Source organism: Mus musculus, chromosome 5, assembly GCF_000001635.26.
Source record: "Mus musculus strain C57BL/6J chromosome 5, GRCm38.p6 C57BL/6J".
In the NCBI taxonomy this organism is placed as follows: domain Eukaryota; kingdom Metazoa; phylum Chordata; class Mammalia; order Rodentia; family Muridae; genus Mus; species Mus musculus.
In genome coordinates this window covers 23,745,343-23,765,067 of record NC_000071.6, presented here as the reverse complement: position 1 = coordinate 23,765,067, position 19,725 = coordinate 23,745,343, and the positions used below count along the sequence as shown (strand labels likewise).

The 19,725-nt window shown below is 43.3% G+C and overlaps 1 protein-coding gene across 6 annotated transcripts in view; it reads left to right on the top strand.

Annotated features, from left to right (window-relative positions):
- Pus7 (pseudouridylate synthase 7) overlaps positions 1 to 19,725 on the top strand; it is a 43,547-nt gene that overhangs the window by 18,644 nt on the left and 5,178 nt on the right. For 2 of the 6 annotated variants that reach the window (NM_178403.5, NM_001289781.1), the window contains exons 6-13: positions 2,594 to 2,705; positions 4,769 to 4,846; positions 10,482 to 10,610; positions 12,681 to 12,806; positions 15,202 to 15,263; positions 16,225 to 16,385; positions 17,148 to 17,274; positions 18,541 to 18,642. In NM_178403.5, coding sequence (NP_848490.2) covers positions 2,594 to 2,705; positions 4,769 to 4,846; positions 10,482 to 10,610; positions 12,681 to 12,806; positions 15,202 to 15,263; positions 16,225 to 16,385; positions 17,148 to 17,274; positions 18,541 to 18,642 — 897 coding nt within the window. Of the gene's footprint in view, positions 1 to 1,716; positions 1,735 to 2,593; positions 2,706 to 4,768; positions 4,847 to 10,481; positions 10,611 to 12,680; positions 12,807 to 13,668; positions 13,914 to 15,201; positions 15,264 to 16,224; positions 16,386 to 17,147; positions 17,275 to 18,540; positions 18,643 to 19,725 lie in introns of those variants that run through there. The other 4 variants (XR_880846.2, NM_001289780.1, XM_011249796.1 and 1 more) reach the window with 4 other exon arrangements.

Genomic DNA, 19,725 nt, shown 5'->3' with positions numbered 1-19,725 from the left:
AGACTGGAAAAGAGCTTACACAGTAGGCTGGGGCAAAAGGTACCATACAGACAGTGCTTTTTAAATAAAGCGCTAAAGCAAAGAGAAAGGAGGAGAAATATAGTAAGGAGAAGACATAAGCTCGACTTTGACGATAAGGAGCCTTGAATGTATCACATGGGAGAGATGGAGAAAGGAGCAGGTGCAGACATAAGGACAGCCATGAAGGCAGTGGGCGCCGCAGGATGCTGAGAAGCAGAAGGCTGGCGTGTGGGTGCTTCCTTGAAGATGACCTTGAGTAAGCAGAAAGGAGGCTCTCCCTGCTGCCCTATGGTGTCACCCTCTCCAGGCTCCCAGCACCTGCCTTCCTTATTCACAGGACCTCTGGGCAGGATTCCCACATTTCCCTTGTTAACTGTTTGCTCTGTGTAAGTCTGGACTGTGCTGTCATAGATTCCTAAGATAGCACCAGCCTTGTGGGAGTAGGAAGCATGTCTCCAGCCTTAGAATTCTTTGCAAATGAATTATAAATTAGAGTGCCTCAAAACTGTGTGAAAAGCCCTGTAACCTCATTCCCATTGTGAGGCTAGGTATACATTGATTAGTTTTCCCAGGGGCTAGAGTTTTTGTAGAGTCCAAAAGATAGAATTGTTAACTATTCAGAATATTCCCAGTGCAAATGTTACTCTTTTATATATTGAGTATTCCTAGAAAATGAATATTTGCATTTGTTAGTTGCAGAGACCATTGGATTCATGGTCTGTGCTTGGATCACCGAATAGGAGGTGCACACTGGTCAGCATCACTCACTGGTGTCCTGTCAAGGGAGGAACCATTTGGGTTTGTAGTCTTACTCCTGCATTGCTTCTTGCCATCGTGCTCATCTGTGACTGCGGAAGGCCAGTGGTTGCAGCATGTCGCTACACTTCAGCTCACGAGCTCACCGTTCTTGGCTTTTTAGCTTTTCATTATAGACATATATGGTGGTAAAGCAAGGACAGAACCTTGCATTCACTGGACGTGTCTCATACGTCATTTCTTAAGTCTTCTCATCTATAAATTGGTGAATATAGAAAACTAATAATCTGCCGGGCAGTGGTGGTGCACGCCTTTAATCCCAGCACTTGTGAGGCAGAGGCAGGCGGATTTCTGAGTTCGAGGCCAGCCTGGTCTACAAAGTGAGTTCCAGGACAGCCAGTGCTACACAGAGAAACCCTGTCTCAAAAACAAAACAAAACAAAAAAAAACTAATAATCCCAGTGTCCAAATTTTAAAGATTTTTACATTTCAGTGCAAGAAACTTATAAAACACACAGCAGCATGAAGCAAAACAGCAGTTTCTCATTACCCACAGCATGACAGACACCACTTGCTGTATTTACAGGGAAAAATAGTCTGTAGAAAAAGTCATTCGATATGTAGACTTAAGAATTTGCTGTATCCCATGGCTGCAGACAGGACAGCTTGGAGGATGGACTCATCCATTATGAAGAGACTGAGACAGGAAGGCTGTGCCTAGAGGGGAGTTTCCTAGTTGTTCAGTGTTTGCCACTACAACATCCCACTGTTCAAGTCTGAATGGCTATTGACTAGCACAGAACTCTTAGGTGCTGTGGAAGTCTTCAGTCTCCTGTCACCATGCGATCATGTGCATGCCCCTCTCTAAAGCACGCTGACAGTATTTATTATAAATTAAACATTGCTCTCTTGTGCTCTTTATGCTGTGCCTTCGGACAGAGGTCAGAGCTGCTGCAGGTAAGAGCACTTGGTGTTTCCTGTAGACAGGTAAAGTGCCAGCGTTGTCATAAGGGCTGAGTGCAGAGAACTTGCCTTAAGGGTAGTGAGCTAGAAGAAAAAATGAAAAAGATATATCCATTCACAAAACCCTATGGAAATGGTGAGGAATTAACTCTAAAAGCTGAAGAGGTCCTTGTAATGTTTTTCCATACATGACTGTACAGAATGTATCTATACATGACTCTCAACAATCATCAAGAAGGAAACTGATTTTCTCAGCATCTATGCATACTGTGGTTCTTTTCTGAGGAGAGTTACTGCTTGTCTACACTGGTTGATGGTTCTTTACACTGTAATGAAATCACTAACCTGCTACCAAGACGTGTTTTTGCTTGACAAAGCCAGATGTCCATTTAACTTCTGCACCAGGAATATCTTCTGCCTCTGAAGATAAAGGATTTCTAAGTTTATGTGAAAAGACTTATTTAAAGACAAAGGAAATTTTTTGAAAACAAAGGATTCTTTCTAGTTGATTGTGCAAAATCCTTTATGATAATTTTTCTTTCATGGAGTTTTGTGCCGTTGAAACTAAATATAGTCCTCGACAAGCAGCCCGCCTCTGTTGTGCAGGACTCGTGAATGTTTGCAGTGTCGCAAATTCTAGCTATAGCTTAGTTTTCTCAGAATCCTGACTTTTTTACTGAGTAGTTTAAATTTAAATCTTGCATTGTTTAAGATGTGTTTCCATATTGTAGCATGATTGAAATGTTCAGTTAAAAAAACGATTATCACCATCAGGCTATCCCAAGTCATAGAGAGTTTTTATGGTATATATGATATTTAATTTTGTTTGTTTGTTTGTTTGTTTGTTTTTAAGATCCAAGAAAACATTCTTGGCCAAAATCCCGGGGAAGTTACTGCCATTTTGTTCTCTACAAAGAAAACAAAGACACCATGGATGCCATCAATGTTCTATCCAAGTACCTGCGGTTAGTGTCTTGTTCTTGTTCTTACAAGTAAGGGAGGGTGTTGTATCTTTCTGTGTGAATGCAGGGGAAAGAGCAGGAATCAGATATTAGTAAATGACAAACGAGCTTCTTAATGGTAATGTTCTGGGAAATAAAGCAATAAATTTAATCCCCATGTTGGTAATTGAGGATGAAAGTTCTGGAAGTAAGTAAGTCACATACAATTAAGAGTTGCAGTACAGCCAGGGAAAAAGGACATTTGCTCAAAGGAATGAAAATATAGTAGAGATTGTAGGTTTTGAGGGTAGGTGAGGTGCCAGAAATTTTTTTGTGTTTGTATTTTTAGTAGAGATGAAGAGATAGCTTAGCAGTTAAGACCATTGGCTGCTTTTTAGTAGGACACAGATTAATTCCTAGCACCCACATCAAAGTCTATAACCATCTATAACTCCAGTGCCAAGGGATGCAACCCCTCCTCTGGTCTCCACAGGCACCAGATGTGCTTCACACATGTGAAGAAGTCACATATCATAACCAAAGCACATTTCTAATAACTTAACATTCAAACACTCAGAAGTTTGTTTTGTTTTGTTTTTCAAGACAGGGTTTCTCTGTGTGACAGTCCTGGCTGTCTTGAACCTGCTATGTAGAACAGACTGGCCTCGAACTCTCATAGATATGCCTGCCTCTGCCTCTCAAATGCTGGAATTAAAGGAGTATACTATGCCCAGCTAAACTAACTTTTTTTTTTTTTTTTTAAGAAAGAAAATAACTAGCTGGGCGGTGGTGGCGCACGCCTTTAATCCCAGCACTTGGGAGGCAGAGGCAGGTGGATTTCTTGAGTTCGAGGCCAGCCTGGTCTACAAAGTGAGTTCCAGGACAGCCAGGGCTACACAGAGAAACCCTGTCTCGAAAAAAAGAAAGAAAGAAAGAAAGAAAGAAAGAAAGAAAGAAAGAAAGAAAGAAAGAAAGAAAGAAAGAAAGAAAGAAAGAAAGAAAGAAAGAAAGAAAGGAAGGAAGGAAGGACAGAACTATCTGCAGATACAACAACAGATTTGTATTGTGTGGAAATGTAACTCTGTTTAACCATGGCTGTACTTAAACAGCAGACGTCAGTCATAGTTCTGCACACCCAGAAGCTGCAGGCTGCAAGATCAGAGTAGATAGGGTTTTTTCCTTTTATTTTTTCTTTCTTTCTTTTGTTTTTGTTTGTGTTTGTTTGTTCCGACAGGGTCACTAGCCCTGTCTGTCCTAGAACCCTATGTAGAGTCCACCCTAGCAGCCACATTGTAACCTGGTCATCTCTCTAAGGGCCTTGTTTCCAAATGTTATATAACATGGTGGGCGTCAAGGCTTCTAGGAGTCTGGGGAGGGTACAGGTCAGCCTGAATACTGTACCTAATTAAATAACATTTCACTTTTCTTACTAGCTTCCTTACAAAGAGAGTCTGTGGCTTCTCTCCAGAGCCTCATGTCTTAGGGAATGGGTGGCCCTCTTGGGATGTAGACAGGCAGAGCTAGTTCCCCGGGGATACAGCTGGGACCTCTGCACGTAAGCAAACACTTCTGAGGAGCTTTGTGTATCTTCATATCAGAACTATCCAGACCCCTGTTTTAGCATTTTTAAAAGTCGAGTTATAAATTATATTTAAGGTAAAAATCATATTACTGTAAATTTAAATGTTGAGTTGTAGATTATCTTTAATGTAAAAATCACATTACTATAACATCTTGAAAGCTGAAGCTATAAAATGTTCAGAATGCTATATTATACCTCTAGAATATCTCCCCCTTTACTGTCATAGTTTTATGTAACTTAACAAATTGTTTCTGACTGTGGAAGAGTGCAGCTTGTATATTTTTTTCCTGATTTAGCCCAGTCTGAGCACCTCTGATAGCCACAAAGGCTCTGACTCAAGCCCTGCCGAGAGCAGCTGTGGCTGTTTTATTTTGCACATTCTCTTGTGTATTTTCCTCAGTAAAGTTTCTCCTTAAGTAGTGTGTGTATTTTGAGACTTAAGTTATTAGAAATGTGCTTTGGTTATGGTATGTGACTTCACATTGCTGTGTTTGTGTCTCATCAGGGTAAAGCCAAACATATTCTCCTATATGGGAACCAAAGACAAAAGGGCAATCACAGTCCAGGAGATTGCTGTTCTCAAGTAAGTGGAGTGCCCGCCCAGACTGACAGTGCACAGCCTCAGCTCTGCTTTAACGAACTTACCGCTTTCAGCTTTGCATGGTCTCTCTGCCTTTTAAAATCTTGTAGACGTATTTATTTTCTATGTGTGCATACATACGTATGTATGAACAGACAGTGGCACATTTGTGGAGGTCAAGGACCACTGGAAGAAATCCGCTCTCTCCTGCCCTGTGCCTCCTTTGGATTGGACTCAGAAATAACAGCAGATGCCGGTATTTGCCGAGCCAGCACAGCTTCTGCCTTTTTGTAGATGTTATTTTCTACTTCAGTTTTTTCATCCTGAATCTCTCTCTGTTTCCAAATCTATCAAACATGGTTCAGATTTTGTTTGTTTGTTTGCTTTTGAGTAATTTAAAAAGCCATTTGTGATAGAGACAAAAGAATTCCTTTCTCTCACTTATTAAATATTATGTCCTTTAACATTCACCTAGGAAACAGTGAATAAGAGCTTTTGCATGTAGCAGACATACAGATGGAAGGATGGTATAAATAGATGCCGTAGAAGAGCATTAGATAAGCAAAATCCCCGAGACTCAGACAAATATCACATCTCCCCTTGCTATACGCAGTTTAAAGTTGTTTCTGTGTGTGTTGGGGGGGGGGGGTTGTCATGGGAGGGAAGGAAGACATCTCAAAAGGAAAGACAGGAGAAAAAAGAGAATGTAGGCATATGTGTGACAAAAATGTAGAGATGGAGACGATGTTAAGAAGGTTTGGAATCTCAGCACGAGTTGGGTAGGCAGCAGGGCAGAAGGCATGAAATGACACCCATGTATAAAAACAACATAAGGAAATTTGGTCTCTGTATGCAAAACTAAAGAGGGAAAGATGGAAAACAGTAAAAGTGGATTCAGACGATTAAAGAAGGGAAGGACGAAGGGAAGAAAAGGCAGGCAAGGAAAGAAGGTGGTTGAGGGAGGGATAGAGGGAGGGTGTGTACACCCTGCTGTGTACTCTAGTCCTTTTCTTCCTTGACCTGAGGCAGTGGCACGTTGTCATAGCAACCCCCTCCATCCCATCACTGAGTAAACATGAAGATGCTGCTTTGTTTGGAATGGGGGCAGAGGAGAGGAGTTGCTAATTTGGGGATTAAAAATATAATAACTTAAAAACAAGGTGCCTTTAATCCCAGCACCTGGGAGGCAGAGGCAGGCAGATCTCTATAAATTCAAGGCCAGCCTGGTCCACAGAGCAAGTTCCAGTACAGCCAGGGATACACAAAGAAACCTTGTCTTGAGAAAAAAAAAATTAATTTAAACTGAGGCACTGGGCTGTCTTCCTCGGCCAGCAGGTGTCAGGCTTGATCAGTGTATTGCCTTGTCCCCATGGAGCCTGTTTTCATTTTCCTGTTGATTTTGGGAGGAGCTGCAGTCTAAATGCTGGCCTCTTGAAAGCACATTGCACTTATCTCAAGGATATAGGCTGCAGCCTGCATTTGCTTGAGGGATCCACATGGTGGGTGAGCTGGCCTTTCCCCTGAGGAATGGTGAGCAGAATGGACCTATGCTGCCACACAGGGATTTTAATTATTGCCGGGCTGATCAGTCCTGGGAAAAGCAACTTCTCTTTCCAGATTCTTGCAGCTTTGATCTACTTCGTAATCTCAAACTGCCTTAACTCAGAGCGACTCGCTTCGTTTCCTGCCAGTTCCCATCTGAGCTTGGGCCAGTATTTCTCTGTTTTACTAAAGGCTTCTGTGTGGCAGGTTGGTTTGTTGGCCCTTACTACTTAAAAACAGGCTTGTCACACATGAATTCCCCAGAGTGGGTGGACAGTGTTAACAATGAGCACCTTTCCCTTTAAGAACTAAATACAGCTCTGGGCTTTGCTGCACACATGGATGCAGAGGTGGCTGTCCATTATGTATTGGGGAAGAGGATGTTATTCGGCTTTTAAAAAATGTGAAATACCAGTATATCCTACATTGTAATGAGCTTAAGATTGTTGCATTGTTGGGGATGTTGTCACAGGCCAGTAATTCTGCCGTTCTACGGAGTGAAGCTGGGAAATCGCAAGTTTGAAGCCAGCCCGGGCTACACAGGATGACCCTGGCATTTAAAAACAACAAAAAATTACACTAAGTCAGACATTTTTAAAAAACACTGATTTCTTTTCCATTTATGGGGAAGTGTGTACATAAAAAGCAAATTGCCCATCACAGGGGCTGCAGGGACCATTAGAGGCTGTGGAGCCGTTGCTGCCTGGCTGGGATTTCTTTCTCAGGTGGTGGAGACACACTGCACACATTGTGAGTCCATGCTGAAAACAGCAAGCAGGCTGTTTAATGTTTTTTAAAAAGGACAAAGCTGGGCACTCGCCTTTAAACACTCACTCTCAGGAGGCAGAGGCAGGCAGATCTCTGAGACCAGCCTGGTCTACGTAGTGAGTTCTAGACCAGCAAGACTGTATGTATAGTGAGACCCTGTGTTACAAAAGAAAGAAGAAAAAATCAGCCATCAGGCTCTGTCCTGGCACTCGTAAGATGCCGTCGTCCAGGGTCAAAGCTGCCGTCCAGGGTCACGGGCAGCCAGGCTGATAACTTGGTTCTTTTGGCCCCTATCTTTTGCTTTTGCTTAGTTTTATTTTATTTGTTTTTTTTTTTTTCTGTTTCTGCTCTGAAACCCCGTCCTTTCTCCAGCAGTGTCTGCTGACTACAGAGCTCCATCAGTTGGTCCGCAATCTGTTTGTGCTGACCCCCTGCTTTTGTAGGTCCTTGTCGACTTTGAGCATCCTCCCTGCACATCTTGATTCAAGGGCCTGGAACACACCTGCTCAAGCTCGCCCTGGTTTGTGTGAGGCCCGACTGCTTCACGGGGCAGAGGGGAACTGGGTGTTCCAGTTTCACCCATTTCCTGACTTGGATGGCCATCTTCCTACGTTTTCTATTAGTGCAGCAACTTTTTTTTTTTTTTTTTTTGTAACTTAGTAAGGCTGAATACCTGACAGTGAACAAAAGTGAGAAAGGGAGATGGAGCACTAAGGAGCTTCCTTACATAGCAAGCAAGGAAACAAACAGGCTGGTGCCTAGTACATATGTACATATGAGAGTGTGTGTGTGTGTGTATATATGTATGTGTGTGTGTGCGCGCACATGCATGCACATTTCTGCATTATCCATGTCTGTGAGCACAGAACCATGGAAGCTCTGGAGGTGTGGTTCACTGAGTGTCTTCAGGGAGTAGTAGGGCAATTTTGCTAAAGAATTCCAGGAGAGCTGAGAGTTTAAGGATAGAATGTTTGCCTAGCATGTATGAAGCCCTAAGCTCAATTCCTAGCACTGAAATAACATAAATTCCAGGAGCTCGGATATTATATAGATGATTTTTTTAAAAAGATGTATGTTATTTGTATGTGTGTGAACAGTTTATTAACTTCTACGTATGTGCACTGTATGCCTGGTGCCCATGGAAGTCAGAATAGGGGTCACATCTTCTGGAAATGAAATACAGATGGTTGTGAGCCACTGTGTGAGTGCTGAGAATCAAACCTGGGTCTCCTGCAAGAGCAACAAATGTTCTTAGCCATTGGCCATCTCTCCACCCCCAGGCGAATTTTTCAAGCTTTATTTTTAATTTGTGTGTGTGCCCTGTGTGGGGTACCTTCAGTGGCCAGAAGAGGGCATCGCATCCCCTAGAGCTAGAGTCACGGGTGTTTGTCAGTGGCCTGGTGTGGGTGCCTGAGATCCAGCAAGTACTCTTCAGCCCTGTGAAGGTGAATTCTAAAATGTACGTAGTTTCATTTTCTTTTTTAATGTATTTACTTTGGCCAAGGAGTAGAGCAGAGTGGCCCCATTAGTTCCCCCTTGTGTTAAAACTGGAAAGGCCTGTTGAATGGGTCCATGAACAGATGCGTGGGGGTGAAGCCACACCCCCAGTGCTTCCACAGTCCTCTGTTCATAAACACATATACACAAATGTCCTCACACGGAAACATAAGTGTACGCGAGTGCGCACAGACATAACTATACTGGAAGCCACTGACAGACTCAAGCCAGGCTCACCCCCTTGTCTCTGCTGCTTGACAGAGTAGCTGTCACTTCAGAGGAGACATGGACATGGAAAAATTAACACCATGCTCTTGGGCACCATGGTGTGTTTGTTGCATTGTTTCTAATCATTGAAAATAGGAAACAATTACTCCATGATACAAATCAGAGAATCTTAAAGACAACTAATAGATAAATAAAACTGGATTCTTAGAGCCTAGATGGACCTAAGGATTCCATTTGTATTCAGGTTAATCCAACGACACGAATGGACGCCTTTGGGGATGGTGATGTCACGGGACAGGCATGGGGCGGGAAAGCAATGGCTGACACCTTTCATCTGTGTATTGTATTTTGAGGTTTTGGGTGCTGTTTGTCTGTCTTTAGGCAGGATCTCACTTTAACCTTGGCTGACCTGCGGCTGACCAGGAAGACCTCCCTATAGCCCGCACAGGGGCTTTTGGCCTTGCCTCTTTTGTTTTGTTGATCTAAGTGTGAGTGTTTTGTCTGTGTGTATACCATATGCGCAGGCGTGGTGCCTGTGGATGTCAGAGGAGGATGTTGGGTCTGGAACTGGAGTTGTGTGTTGGGTGCTGGGAATCAAACCCAGGTCCTCTGTAAGAACAGCAAGTTCTCTCAACCACTGAGCGTCTCCTCAGCCTCCATTATATATTTTTTTTTTAATAAAAATACAAAGTTTAGCATTTTCAAAAATTTTATATATCAAGAACATGAAGCCCTCTGAGATAAACATCTTTTGTTATTTATGTCTGCTGCTCTTCTAGTGGACCTGAGTTTGGTTCCTAGCACCACACTAGGCAGCTATGGCCTCCTGTAACTCTGGCTCTAGGGATAGCCAACGGCTGACCTCTGGAGAGACCTGTAATTATTCACATGTATACACACACATGCACGCACACATGCATACTCATGCACACACATAAATAAAAATTCAGTCTTTCAAAGAAAAAACTGTTAACAGCAGTGAGTGGGGAGGGTTATGGTGTAAAGAAAGATTTTGTGTTTGCTTTTCTGCAGATGTCCTGTCGAGGAAGGCAAAAGACTTTCTAATGAGACAGTTCCAACAGTATGGGAAACACGTCTATGAAACAGCAGGGTACCGGGTTCTGAATCTAGCTCCACACATCTTCAGTGTGCGTTTAAGGGAATGAGGAAATGCAGGGGTCTGGGCCTTTTTCAGGGATGAACCAATGAAGTCTTTCTTCTCTGTGTTTTTGTGTTTCCAAGGTTGTGTTGTGGTCCAGAGTTTGCAGTATTTTTCTTACTGGCCCAATTGTGGCTAATCTTCTTATGTGTTAGAGACCATTCTTTACAGTTATGTGGACTGCTGTCTGCCAGCAAGCATCAGCAGCTTTGCCACCTCCTGCCCACGGAGGGTAGACACCGAGTAGACACCGCCACTCTCTTATGTCTTCTCCTTGGTGGTAAAGTCCCATCATTCTAGTACTGTTACGCACAGGAATAATCCAGGGGGAAAGGAAAACTGCATCTAGCTACCTCCTGTGGCCTCCTTGCAGTCACAGCCCTGGTGTGCCCTTGTCTTCTGTCGGGACTCATGGTCCTTCCTCTGCTCCTTTTTTCTTTAAAGAATAAGTGCACAAAGACTTGCCCACCTCAATAAGTGCCTGATGAACTTGAAGCTCGGGAATTTCAGCTATCAGAAAACCCCTCTGAAGTTAGGAGCGCTCCAAGGAAACCACTTCACTGTTGTTCTCAGGTAAAGTGCCACAGTGGGAGTGCAGTGCAGGGAGGTGGGGTGGGGGTGGTGCAGAGCCTGGGCTGGGGCTGGGCAGGGGCGGGGGGGGGGTGCAGAGCCGGGGCTGGGGCTGGGCAGGGGCGGGGGGGGGGTGCAGAGCCGGGGCTGGTAGCAGGGCTCCAGGAGTCTGCACATGTCACAATTGGGTACAGGGTACCTGCGTCAGATAGAAAGGCTAGGAGAGCAAGGCCTGTAGGCATGAGGAATAGATACTGTGTAGTATTTTTCCTGATAAATGGTCTTTGTCCCTCCCTAAAAAGATTCCCATAGCCTTCAGAAACACTGTGTCCTTCAGTTACTGACTGAAAGATAAAGAGCCTACTATTGGGGGCTGGAGAGATGGCTCAGAGGTTAAGAGCACTGACTGCTCATCCAATGGTCCTGTGTTCAAATCCCAGCAACCACATGGTGGCTCACAGCCACCCATAATGAGATCTGACGCCCTCTTCTGGTGTGTCTAAAGACAGCTATAATTTACTCATATACATAATATAAATAAATCTTTTAAAAAATGTGCTTTGATTTGTATGAGGTGCCTAGAATGGACACATTCATAGGAAGATTAGAGCTTGCTTTGGTGGATGCTTCAGTTTGTGATTAGGCATGGTTGCATATGTATGTAATTCCAGCACTCAGGAGGCAGAGGCAGGCGATCACACTGCTTCAAGGTCAACCTGGTCTACATGGAGTGCTGGCTGGCCAGGGCAAGAGTGTGCAGAGTGAGGGAGTGAGTGGATGAATGGATCTGGACACAGGGAAGGAGTTTGGGAACAGCACGGTGGTAGATGCTGCACATGGGCTTCACGCTCTGATAATTGGTACTGATGAAAACAAGCTAGAGGACAGAGGTGCATGCCTTTATCCCAGCAGTAAGGATTAAAGCACACAGGCAGTGCAACCTCTGAGTTTGAGGCCAGCCTGGTATACAAAAGCAAATTCCAGGACAGCCAAGGCTACACAGAGACAGGAGGTAGAGGCAGGAAGATTTCTGAGTTCGAGGCCAGCCTGGTCTACAAAGTGAGTTCCAGGACAGCCAGAGCTATACAGAGAAACCCTATCTCGAAAAAACCAAACCAAAACAAAAGATTGTCCTCATAAATGCATTCTATACATCAAACATATTAATAATATTGAGTATTTTAAGAATCAAATAATACATAAAAATGTTTCAACCTATATATATATATATATGTATATATATATATATATATATACCTTTCATACCCTAAAATATCATTAATGAATATTTAATACTATCTGTAACTGAGGATCCTATATCTAATGTTGAATACTAAATTGTTTCAAAACATACAAAATATTCTTGGTGAGTTAAGCATAGTAAAAGAGCATGAAATATTAAAAATGGATCATTAAGAAATATGTTCAGAAGCCCTTATGTGATACCACCTGACATAGTGAGAGAGTATTTAAAATGCACTATATATCTGTGTACATTGTCTAACAATCAGTTTATCAGTGTTTCTAGGAAAGAAATTATTTTATCAGTAAGTATATTTTAAAGTTTTCAAAATAGCAAAATCTCTTTGAAGTTAAACATTAAGAAAATGCTAATTTCAAGCACAGTGAGAAAGATTATCAATAATATTTCCATGGTATTTGTAGAACATGATTTTAATATTTTCAACAGTTAATATTCAACAAACAGAATAATTATTTTAACATGTATTTCATTGTTGTGTCTCCCTTTTCATTTCTGATTTTATTAATTTGGATACTGCCTCTGTGTCCTCTGGTTATTCTGGATAAGGGTTTATCTATCTTGTTGGTTTTCTCAAAGAACCAGCTCCTGGTTTGGTTGATTCTTTGAATAGTTCTTTTTGTTTCTACTTGGTTGATTTCAGCCCTAAGTTTGGTTATTTCCTGTGGTCTACTCCTCTTGGATGAATTTGCTTCTTGTTGTTCTAGAGCTGTCAGGTGTAGAAGTTGCCCTTATGTGCACCATAAAATGTATTTAGCTGTCCATTTTTTTGTTGTTGTTGTTGTTGTTGTTGATAATTTGGGTCTCTGCAGGAATATAACAGGAACTGATGAGCAGGTGCAGCAAGCCATGCAGTCTCTGAGGGAGACCGGCTTCATTAACTACTATGGCATGCAAAGGTTCGGGACCACAGCTGTTCCAACGTACCAGGTTGGAAGGTTTGTATTCAGTCTTTTATCGTTTACCTTTGTATCTTTTTTATTTAGGGTTTTTGTGCTGTTTGTTTGATTTAGGTTTTTTGTTTGTTTTGTTTTATTTTGTCTTGTTTTCTGAGACATTGTCTCACTGTTTAGCTGAGGTACATACTGGAGCACCTAGCTCCAGGTCCCTGTACCTACAGAAAAGCCAGGTGTGGTGGAACACTTTTATGACCCAGTGCTGGGAAAATGGATACAAGTACATCTCTGGATCACTTGAGGCTCGTGTGTAATGTACACACTCACACACAGAAGAAAAAGATGTGACCTGAATTTAAATTTTTCTTCCCACTATTAACAGTCCGTCCAAGAGGTCCAAGAGAATCTCTTAGGTTTTGGAATTTTGTTTGTTTTTTATATTTTCAATTTTTAAGACAGGGTTTCTCTGTGTAGCCCTGGCTGTCCTGGAACTCAGTCTGTAGACAAGGCTGCCATTGAACTCAGAGATCTGCATGTCTCTGCCTCCCGAGTGCTGGGATTAAAGGTGTGCGCCACCACTCCTGGCTTCTCTGTTACTTTTTAACAGGTAAGTGGACACCAGTAAAAACCAGGGTAACACAAATCCAGACTATGCAAACCCAAGGCACTGTGTGATCTCTCTTAACATGTGGGTTACTCACCTCCCATCTGCCCTCCCCCACCCTTTAAAGAAAACTGTAGAAGATCTAATGTGGAACATATGAGCTTGGTTCACATTTAGATAATAGGAAAGCCCTCCAGGGTAGAGTAGAAATCTCATCAGTAAATACTTGGTTTCATAATCATCCAGTGGGAATCCCACTGTCCAGTAGAGATTGCATTGCATAAAGTAACTTCCTCCTAGGAGCTGGCACGCTGGAGTGCACACCGAGTGTGGTCTGAGAACATGTCTTCCTGGTTCTGTCTCAGCACTGGCAGGCGGAGGCTGCGCTTCAGAAGGGCCGAACTAGCATGCTGGTTGGACAGCCGTAGAAACAGTTTTCTCTAGTTCAGTTTCCCACCATCAGGTTGTATTTGCTTGTATGATTTTACAGGGACCAAGGGTTAACTCAGTCTGCTGTGACGTCTCTCTCAAGCAACGTTGTAAAAGGAGAAATAGAAATATTTCTAACTTAAGACCAGGCAGGCACAGTGGAGTCCACTAGACCGTGGCTGAGCCTGCAGAGCCCTCCCGTAGTGTACGAGGGGCCCTAGACGGGACCTCTAGCACCTGAAGAAGGAAAACCCGCCACACTGTCTCCGGAAACACACAGAAGCATGATGAAGACACTGGCTGTTGTGGGGCAGAGCATTTAGTGAAGGCTGGCATCAGCTTGTTTTTACTATTTTTAATTAATTTCGCAGGAGCAAAGCCATGTCACCCTATAGTTTTGTACCCAAAGAATTTTTTCGCGAAGAAATACTTGCTCAGTAAAGTGTTGCCAGACTTAACCCGGAAACACAAGTTTCAGAATATTCCCAAAGGTCTGCAGAAGTTAGTTCAGATTTTCAAATTATTTGTTTTCACAATGTCCGATTATTTCCTGCCTTCAAAGAATGTACTGTTATCAGCATAGGGTTTCCCAGCATATAGTAAAACAGAAGATGAATTGTATCCAGACTACATAAAGGCAATATATGAAAAGCTATATTGTTGTCCAAAAGGACAATAGCTTTCTTAATGTTTTTTGTTCACCGGGGTCAGTCACATATTCTGGTTGGTTTCATTGTTTCATGTGTACATGTTCAGTAGTGTTCTCCTGCACGCCCTCTGTCCTCACGCCTGCCCTCTAATCCCCCAACCCCCACCCACACACCCCACCCCCGCTCTTCCCAGCTTTCTTTCCTTTTACTTTCGTGTGTTCTACATGTGTCCCTGAAGTTAGAGCTCTTTACAGGAGCATGGGTACCTTACGGCTGAAGAACGTGTTCATGAGCCCCACTCCATTCTATGATGGGGAATCAGCAAGCCCCATTTTCTGAGGAGCTTGTATGAATAATCACAGCTGCTGCAAGTTCAAGAGTGCTGCAGTCTGTCCTGCTCAGAAGTTAGCTTCCTTCCCATACCCTCTCCAGCTTATACACCCTCTCCAGCTTATACGTTCTTTCTATTCCCTTCCTCTTTGATGCTCATTGGAGGAGATGATATAGAGTCCAGAAGGGGGCAGCAAGTCCTCTGGAGCTGGGGTTCCAGGCAGCTGTGCCCATTGGAGGGTAGATCCTGAGAATCCGGTCCTCTGCCCAAGGAATACACACTCCTTTTAGAGTAGGTAGTGACCTCTGAATCTGTATCATCATTGTACTGCATACTTTTAAATTTAATAAACTAAGTCTTACTTGGAACATATAAAGCTTATTATATGCAAAGTTAACTAATGTAAATACTGTCTAATTCTAGAGCAATTCTACAGAATTCCTGGACAGAAGTCATGGATTTAATACTGAAACCCCGTTCTGGAGGTGAGAAAGATTTGTGTAAAAATAAAATGCATAGAGTATATAGCTAGATAGTCATGAAGTCACTTTAAGTAAACGTAACTGCAGGTTGTTATTTTAAGTTCTTGATCTTTTTTATTCAAAATTTTAATGCTATTTTTTTTTAAAGATTTATTTCTTTAATATATGTCAGTACACTGTTGCTCTCTTCAGACACAGCAGAAGAGGGCATCAGATCCCATTACAGATAACCACCATGTGGCTGCTGGGAATTGAACTCAGGACCTCTGGAAGAGCACTCTGTGCTCTTAACGGCTGAGCCATCTCTCCAGCCCCACTATTTTATTTTCATGGTTTTGCATAGGGGACTGAATTTTTTAAAATCTGTATCGTAGTCTTAGCTTTATTCATGCATGGTTGAATGTACTTGAAATAAATTAATTTCTCTATGGTTACTTCAAATTCTCTGGCTTATAGGAAACTTTTATGTATGACTGCTTTGATAAAAAGTGTTATAATGAAATATGTGATCTTGGCAAAGTACCTTAAGGATTTTTAAAAGTGGATTAAAATTTTTCCAGGAAATATCTCTAAAACTACACTGTAAAAGAGGGATTTAACTGGTACTTTTTTAAATTTTTAAATAATAAACTTGATTTAGGTAACTTCATTTGCAAGCTAAAAACGTGTTTTTATTTTTAAAGAAAGCATTAACCTTGCTAGAACGGGGGCAAGAAAAGGAGAAACTTCCTTCCGGTTGTTCTTTGCTGGACTAGTTGCAGTGATGATGAGTAGTGTCTCTGGCTGACGACGGAGCCGGGGAGGGAGAAGCACACTTTCTGTGACCCCATGTTGTCGCTTTTGGGTGACTGTGAGCGTCTTCATTACATGGAAACATTCCCCCAGTTCTAGGTTCCCTGTGGAGCATGTTAAATGGCGGGCGATTTCTGCAGGGAAGTTTGATGGCGCCTTCTCTCTCCCGCAGCTGAGAAGGGTTACTTGGTGAAATGCAGAGAAGAATGGGCCAAGACCAAAGACCCAGCCTCTGCTCTCAAAAAGCTGCCCGTCAAAAGGTGTGTGGAAGGGCAGCTGCTCCGAGGACTTTCCAGATATGGAATGAAGAATATAGTCTCTGCATTTGGCATAGTGAGTGCAATTTGTGAAGTGAGGCGGTGCCTCAGAAGTGGTCAGTGCTTTCTAAACATAATCCTAAAATGATCTTGAAAGACCAGCAAAGAATCCTTAGTAGTCTGCAGAGGAATTTATTAGGGTATACCTCAGTTTTAACCTGAGAGCTGATTGATGTGGAAAATGCTGCCAGTGTTTGTTGATATTAGAGACACAAGAAAGTATCTGTGGGGAATACTTAATGTAGCCGAGTGGGATTTGAGACGCTCGGAACCCACTGTGTGGTCATTTCTTCCAAAGCTGTAGTTTACGCTTGTGCTCATGCAGGGCACGGGCATTTGCTGAAGCATGTGGGTAGAGGTCCGGAGAGTCCACTCTCACTTTATAGTATGTCCCCGAGGATCAGACTCGGGTAGTCAGGCTTGGCTACAAGTCCCTTTAGCTGCTGAGCCAGGCCTGGCCCTACTGTAGTCATTCCGTGGTCATGTTCTCATTAGAGCTTTCAACTGCCCGAGAAAGGCAGTCGGACAGGAAGTCGCTAAGAGATTGCCAGTGTGGTTGCAGTAATGGGGAACATATCGGCAAGCATAGCCCATGTATGAGTATAATTCATATAATTCATATATGAGTATAATTCAGGACGCATTCCCAGCCCCACATCAGTTATATGAAATGTGAGTCTCTTGTGTTAGAATTACCACGAAATGAGCAAAATGTCTGGAAAATAGCACTTTTAAGTGTTCAGAATTGTTCCTTTGTCTGTTTCTCCATTCGCTGCAGATTCCAAGAAACAATCGCTTAATGTACATCCACAGTTATCAGAGCTACGTGTGGAACACCATGGTGAGCAGAAGAATTGAGGAGTACGGGCTGAGGCCTGTGCCCGGGGACCTTGTTCTCAAAGGAGGTATGACGTGGAACACTGCTGCCGTGCAGCTAATTAGGACCCTGATATTTTATCACAGTGTTTTTCATCCAGTATGGTACTAGTTAACAAAGAGATGTGTAGTAATTGGGAGATAGAAAGGCCGCATGAAGTCAGGCTGCTAGTTTGTATCACCAGTGAAAAAAATATGTTAGTGTTTTGAATAAGCAGCTAAGTCTGGGGGCTCCTGCTTAAGTATAGCAGAATAACTTTTGGGCCAGTATTGGCTAAAAGTCCATTACAAACATTATTCAATCTGGGTCTTCAAAATATGTCTATCCAGAGAGCCATGAGGACACCAGCCTGGAGCTAACTGCACTGGTGAGCTTGATAGCGTAAGCCAAAGCATTCACAGAGGAAGTACTTGCCAGGCCATGGTGGCGCCCAGCACTCAAGGCAGAGGCAGGATCTCTGAGTTCAAGACCAGCCTGGTCTACAGAGCTAGGTCCAGGGCAGCAGGGCTACAGGGAGAAGCCCTGTCTTGAAAAGATGAGGGGGTCTCGGCGGGGGAGAAGAGAAGAGAAAAGCTAGGATGAGGGGCTGGAGAGATGGCTCAGCGGTTAAGAGCACCGACTGCTCTTCCAAAGGTCCTGAGTTCAAATCCCAGCCACTACATGGTGGCTCACAACCATCCATAACGAGATCTGATGCCCTCTTCTGAGTGTCTGAAGATAGCTACAGTATACTTACATATAATAAATAAATAAACAAATCTTTAAAAAAAAAAAAGAAAGAAAGAAAAGCTAGGATGAATCTAGAGCTTGGCTCAGCTATAAAGAACACTGGCTGTTCTTCCAAAGGAGCCAGGTTCAGTCCCGAGCACCTACATGGTGGCTCACAGCTGGGTATAACTCCACTTTCAAGGGATCCAGTGCCCTATTCTGGCCTCTGAGGTTCTGCCCACACACTGTGCACAGACATACATGCTAGCAAAACATCCATACACAAAAAGTGAAATTAAAAAAAAAAGAAGTGTTAATATCCTGTGCACTATGACACATTTACCGTGTGTCACCTTCAGTGTGCTGCATCGCTCTGTTTTAGTACTGCTGGGAAGTCTTCTGATTTTTATGAGATTTAGCCCCTTGCCCACGGTTCCTCAGCTAATTAAAGAAAGAGACACGCAAGCAGCTGGGCCTCTGCAGCTGGACACCTGTGCTTCCAGCTTACCTAGATGTGTGTGACCGTTATGAACCTGAACTCTTGAAAACTCGGTTCTTAACCTGCTGTTTACTTGCGGACTTGCAGCCACGCCCACCTACATTGAGGAAGATGACGTTGACAACTACTCCATCCACGATGTGGTGATGCCTTTGCCTGGGTTTGATGTTATCTACCCCAAGCATAAAAGTAAGTTCCATGTCTGAGCCAGCTCGTTAAGACAAGTGTAATGTGGCTGAGCCAGCAGTAGCTAAAGTTGAAGCAGAGTGGGAAGCGGTACTTGAAGGCTAATCTTAAAGCTTTCTTTCTAGCACATTTTCTCTGTGAATTCTAGGCTAGCCTGGCCTATACATTGAGTTCCAGGCCAATCAGGGCGACCTAGAGAGCCCTTGTCTAAAAATTTAAAAACACACACACACACACACACACACACACAGAGACACTGCTCAGATATATTTTTTATGGTGAAGGTCTTCCAGGAAGGAATGTATTCAGGGGGGTACTTTCAATTAGAAGCTGCCGCTCTGTGTGTCATGAGCCTGTGATCTTGGGTGCTCAGGTGTTGGGGGGAGCATAGAGGGAGGACTTGTAACTTCTGTGGTTCTGGATTCAGAGGCAGGAAAAAGCAGCTCTGAGTGGTTTGGAAGAACACCCAACACTTACTCTCAGCCAGCACTGGCCTGTGGACAGTGTATTTCCTGTGTAAGTTAGAACTGACTGGGACTGAGGTCCTTCTTGGCTCAGGATTCCTCTAGCCAGGGTTATAGAGTATGCCATCCATGTGGCTCTGTTTCCAGTGCTTGTACTGGCTGAGTTCACTGACGAAAAGGCAGTGGACGGGAGCCAGAGAGGATGAGGAAGATAGACAGGGACTGTCTGCTTCCCTGAGAAGCAGAGTGCTGTTGGTTGCCACAGCCGCCGTGCGGGTCTGTTGATTCTGCTTGTTTCTGAGGTGTTTGTCTCCTTTTTCTATCTGATGCAGGCCAGAGCACAGGTATGGATTCTCCGATACTTTGGGCTTCCTTACTCTGTCTCTGAAGGCCTCCCTCCCTCCTTTTTGCCACATGAGTGACCTCCATGCCTGACTCAAATGGCATGGCTTTCTCTCTTCCTGTTCTCCTCCCCCTGGATAACTGCTGAGAGCTGCAGCTCGCCTTCTTTGGAGTTTTTCATTTAAACAATGATAAAAAAAATTGTCCTTAAGCTTTTAAGAAGGATGGGGGAAGCAAACCTTTGTTTTTGTCAAGATCCTCCTGGAACAGATAGCATAAA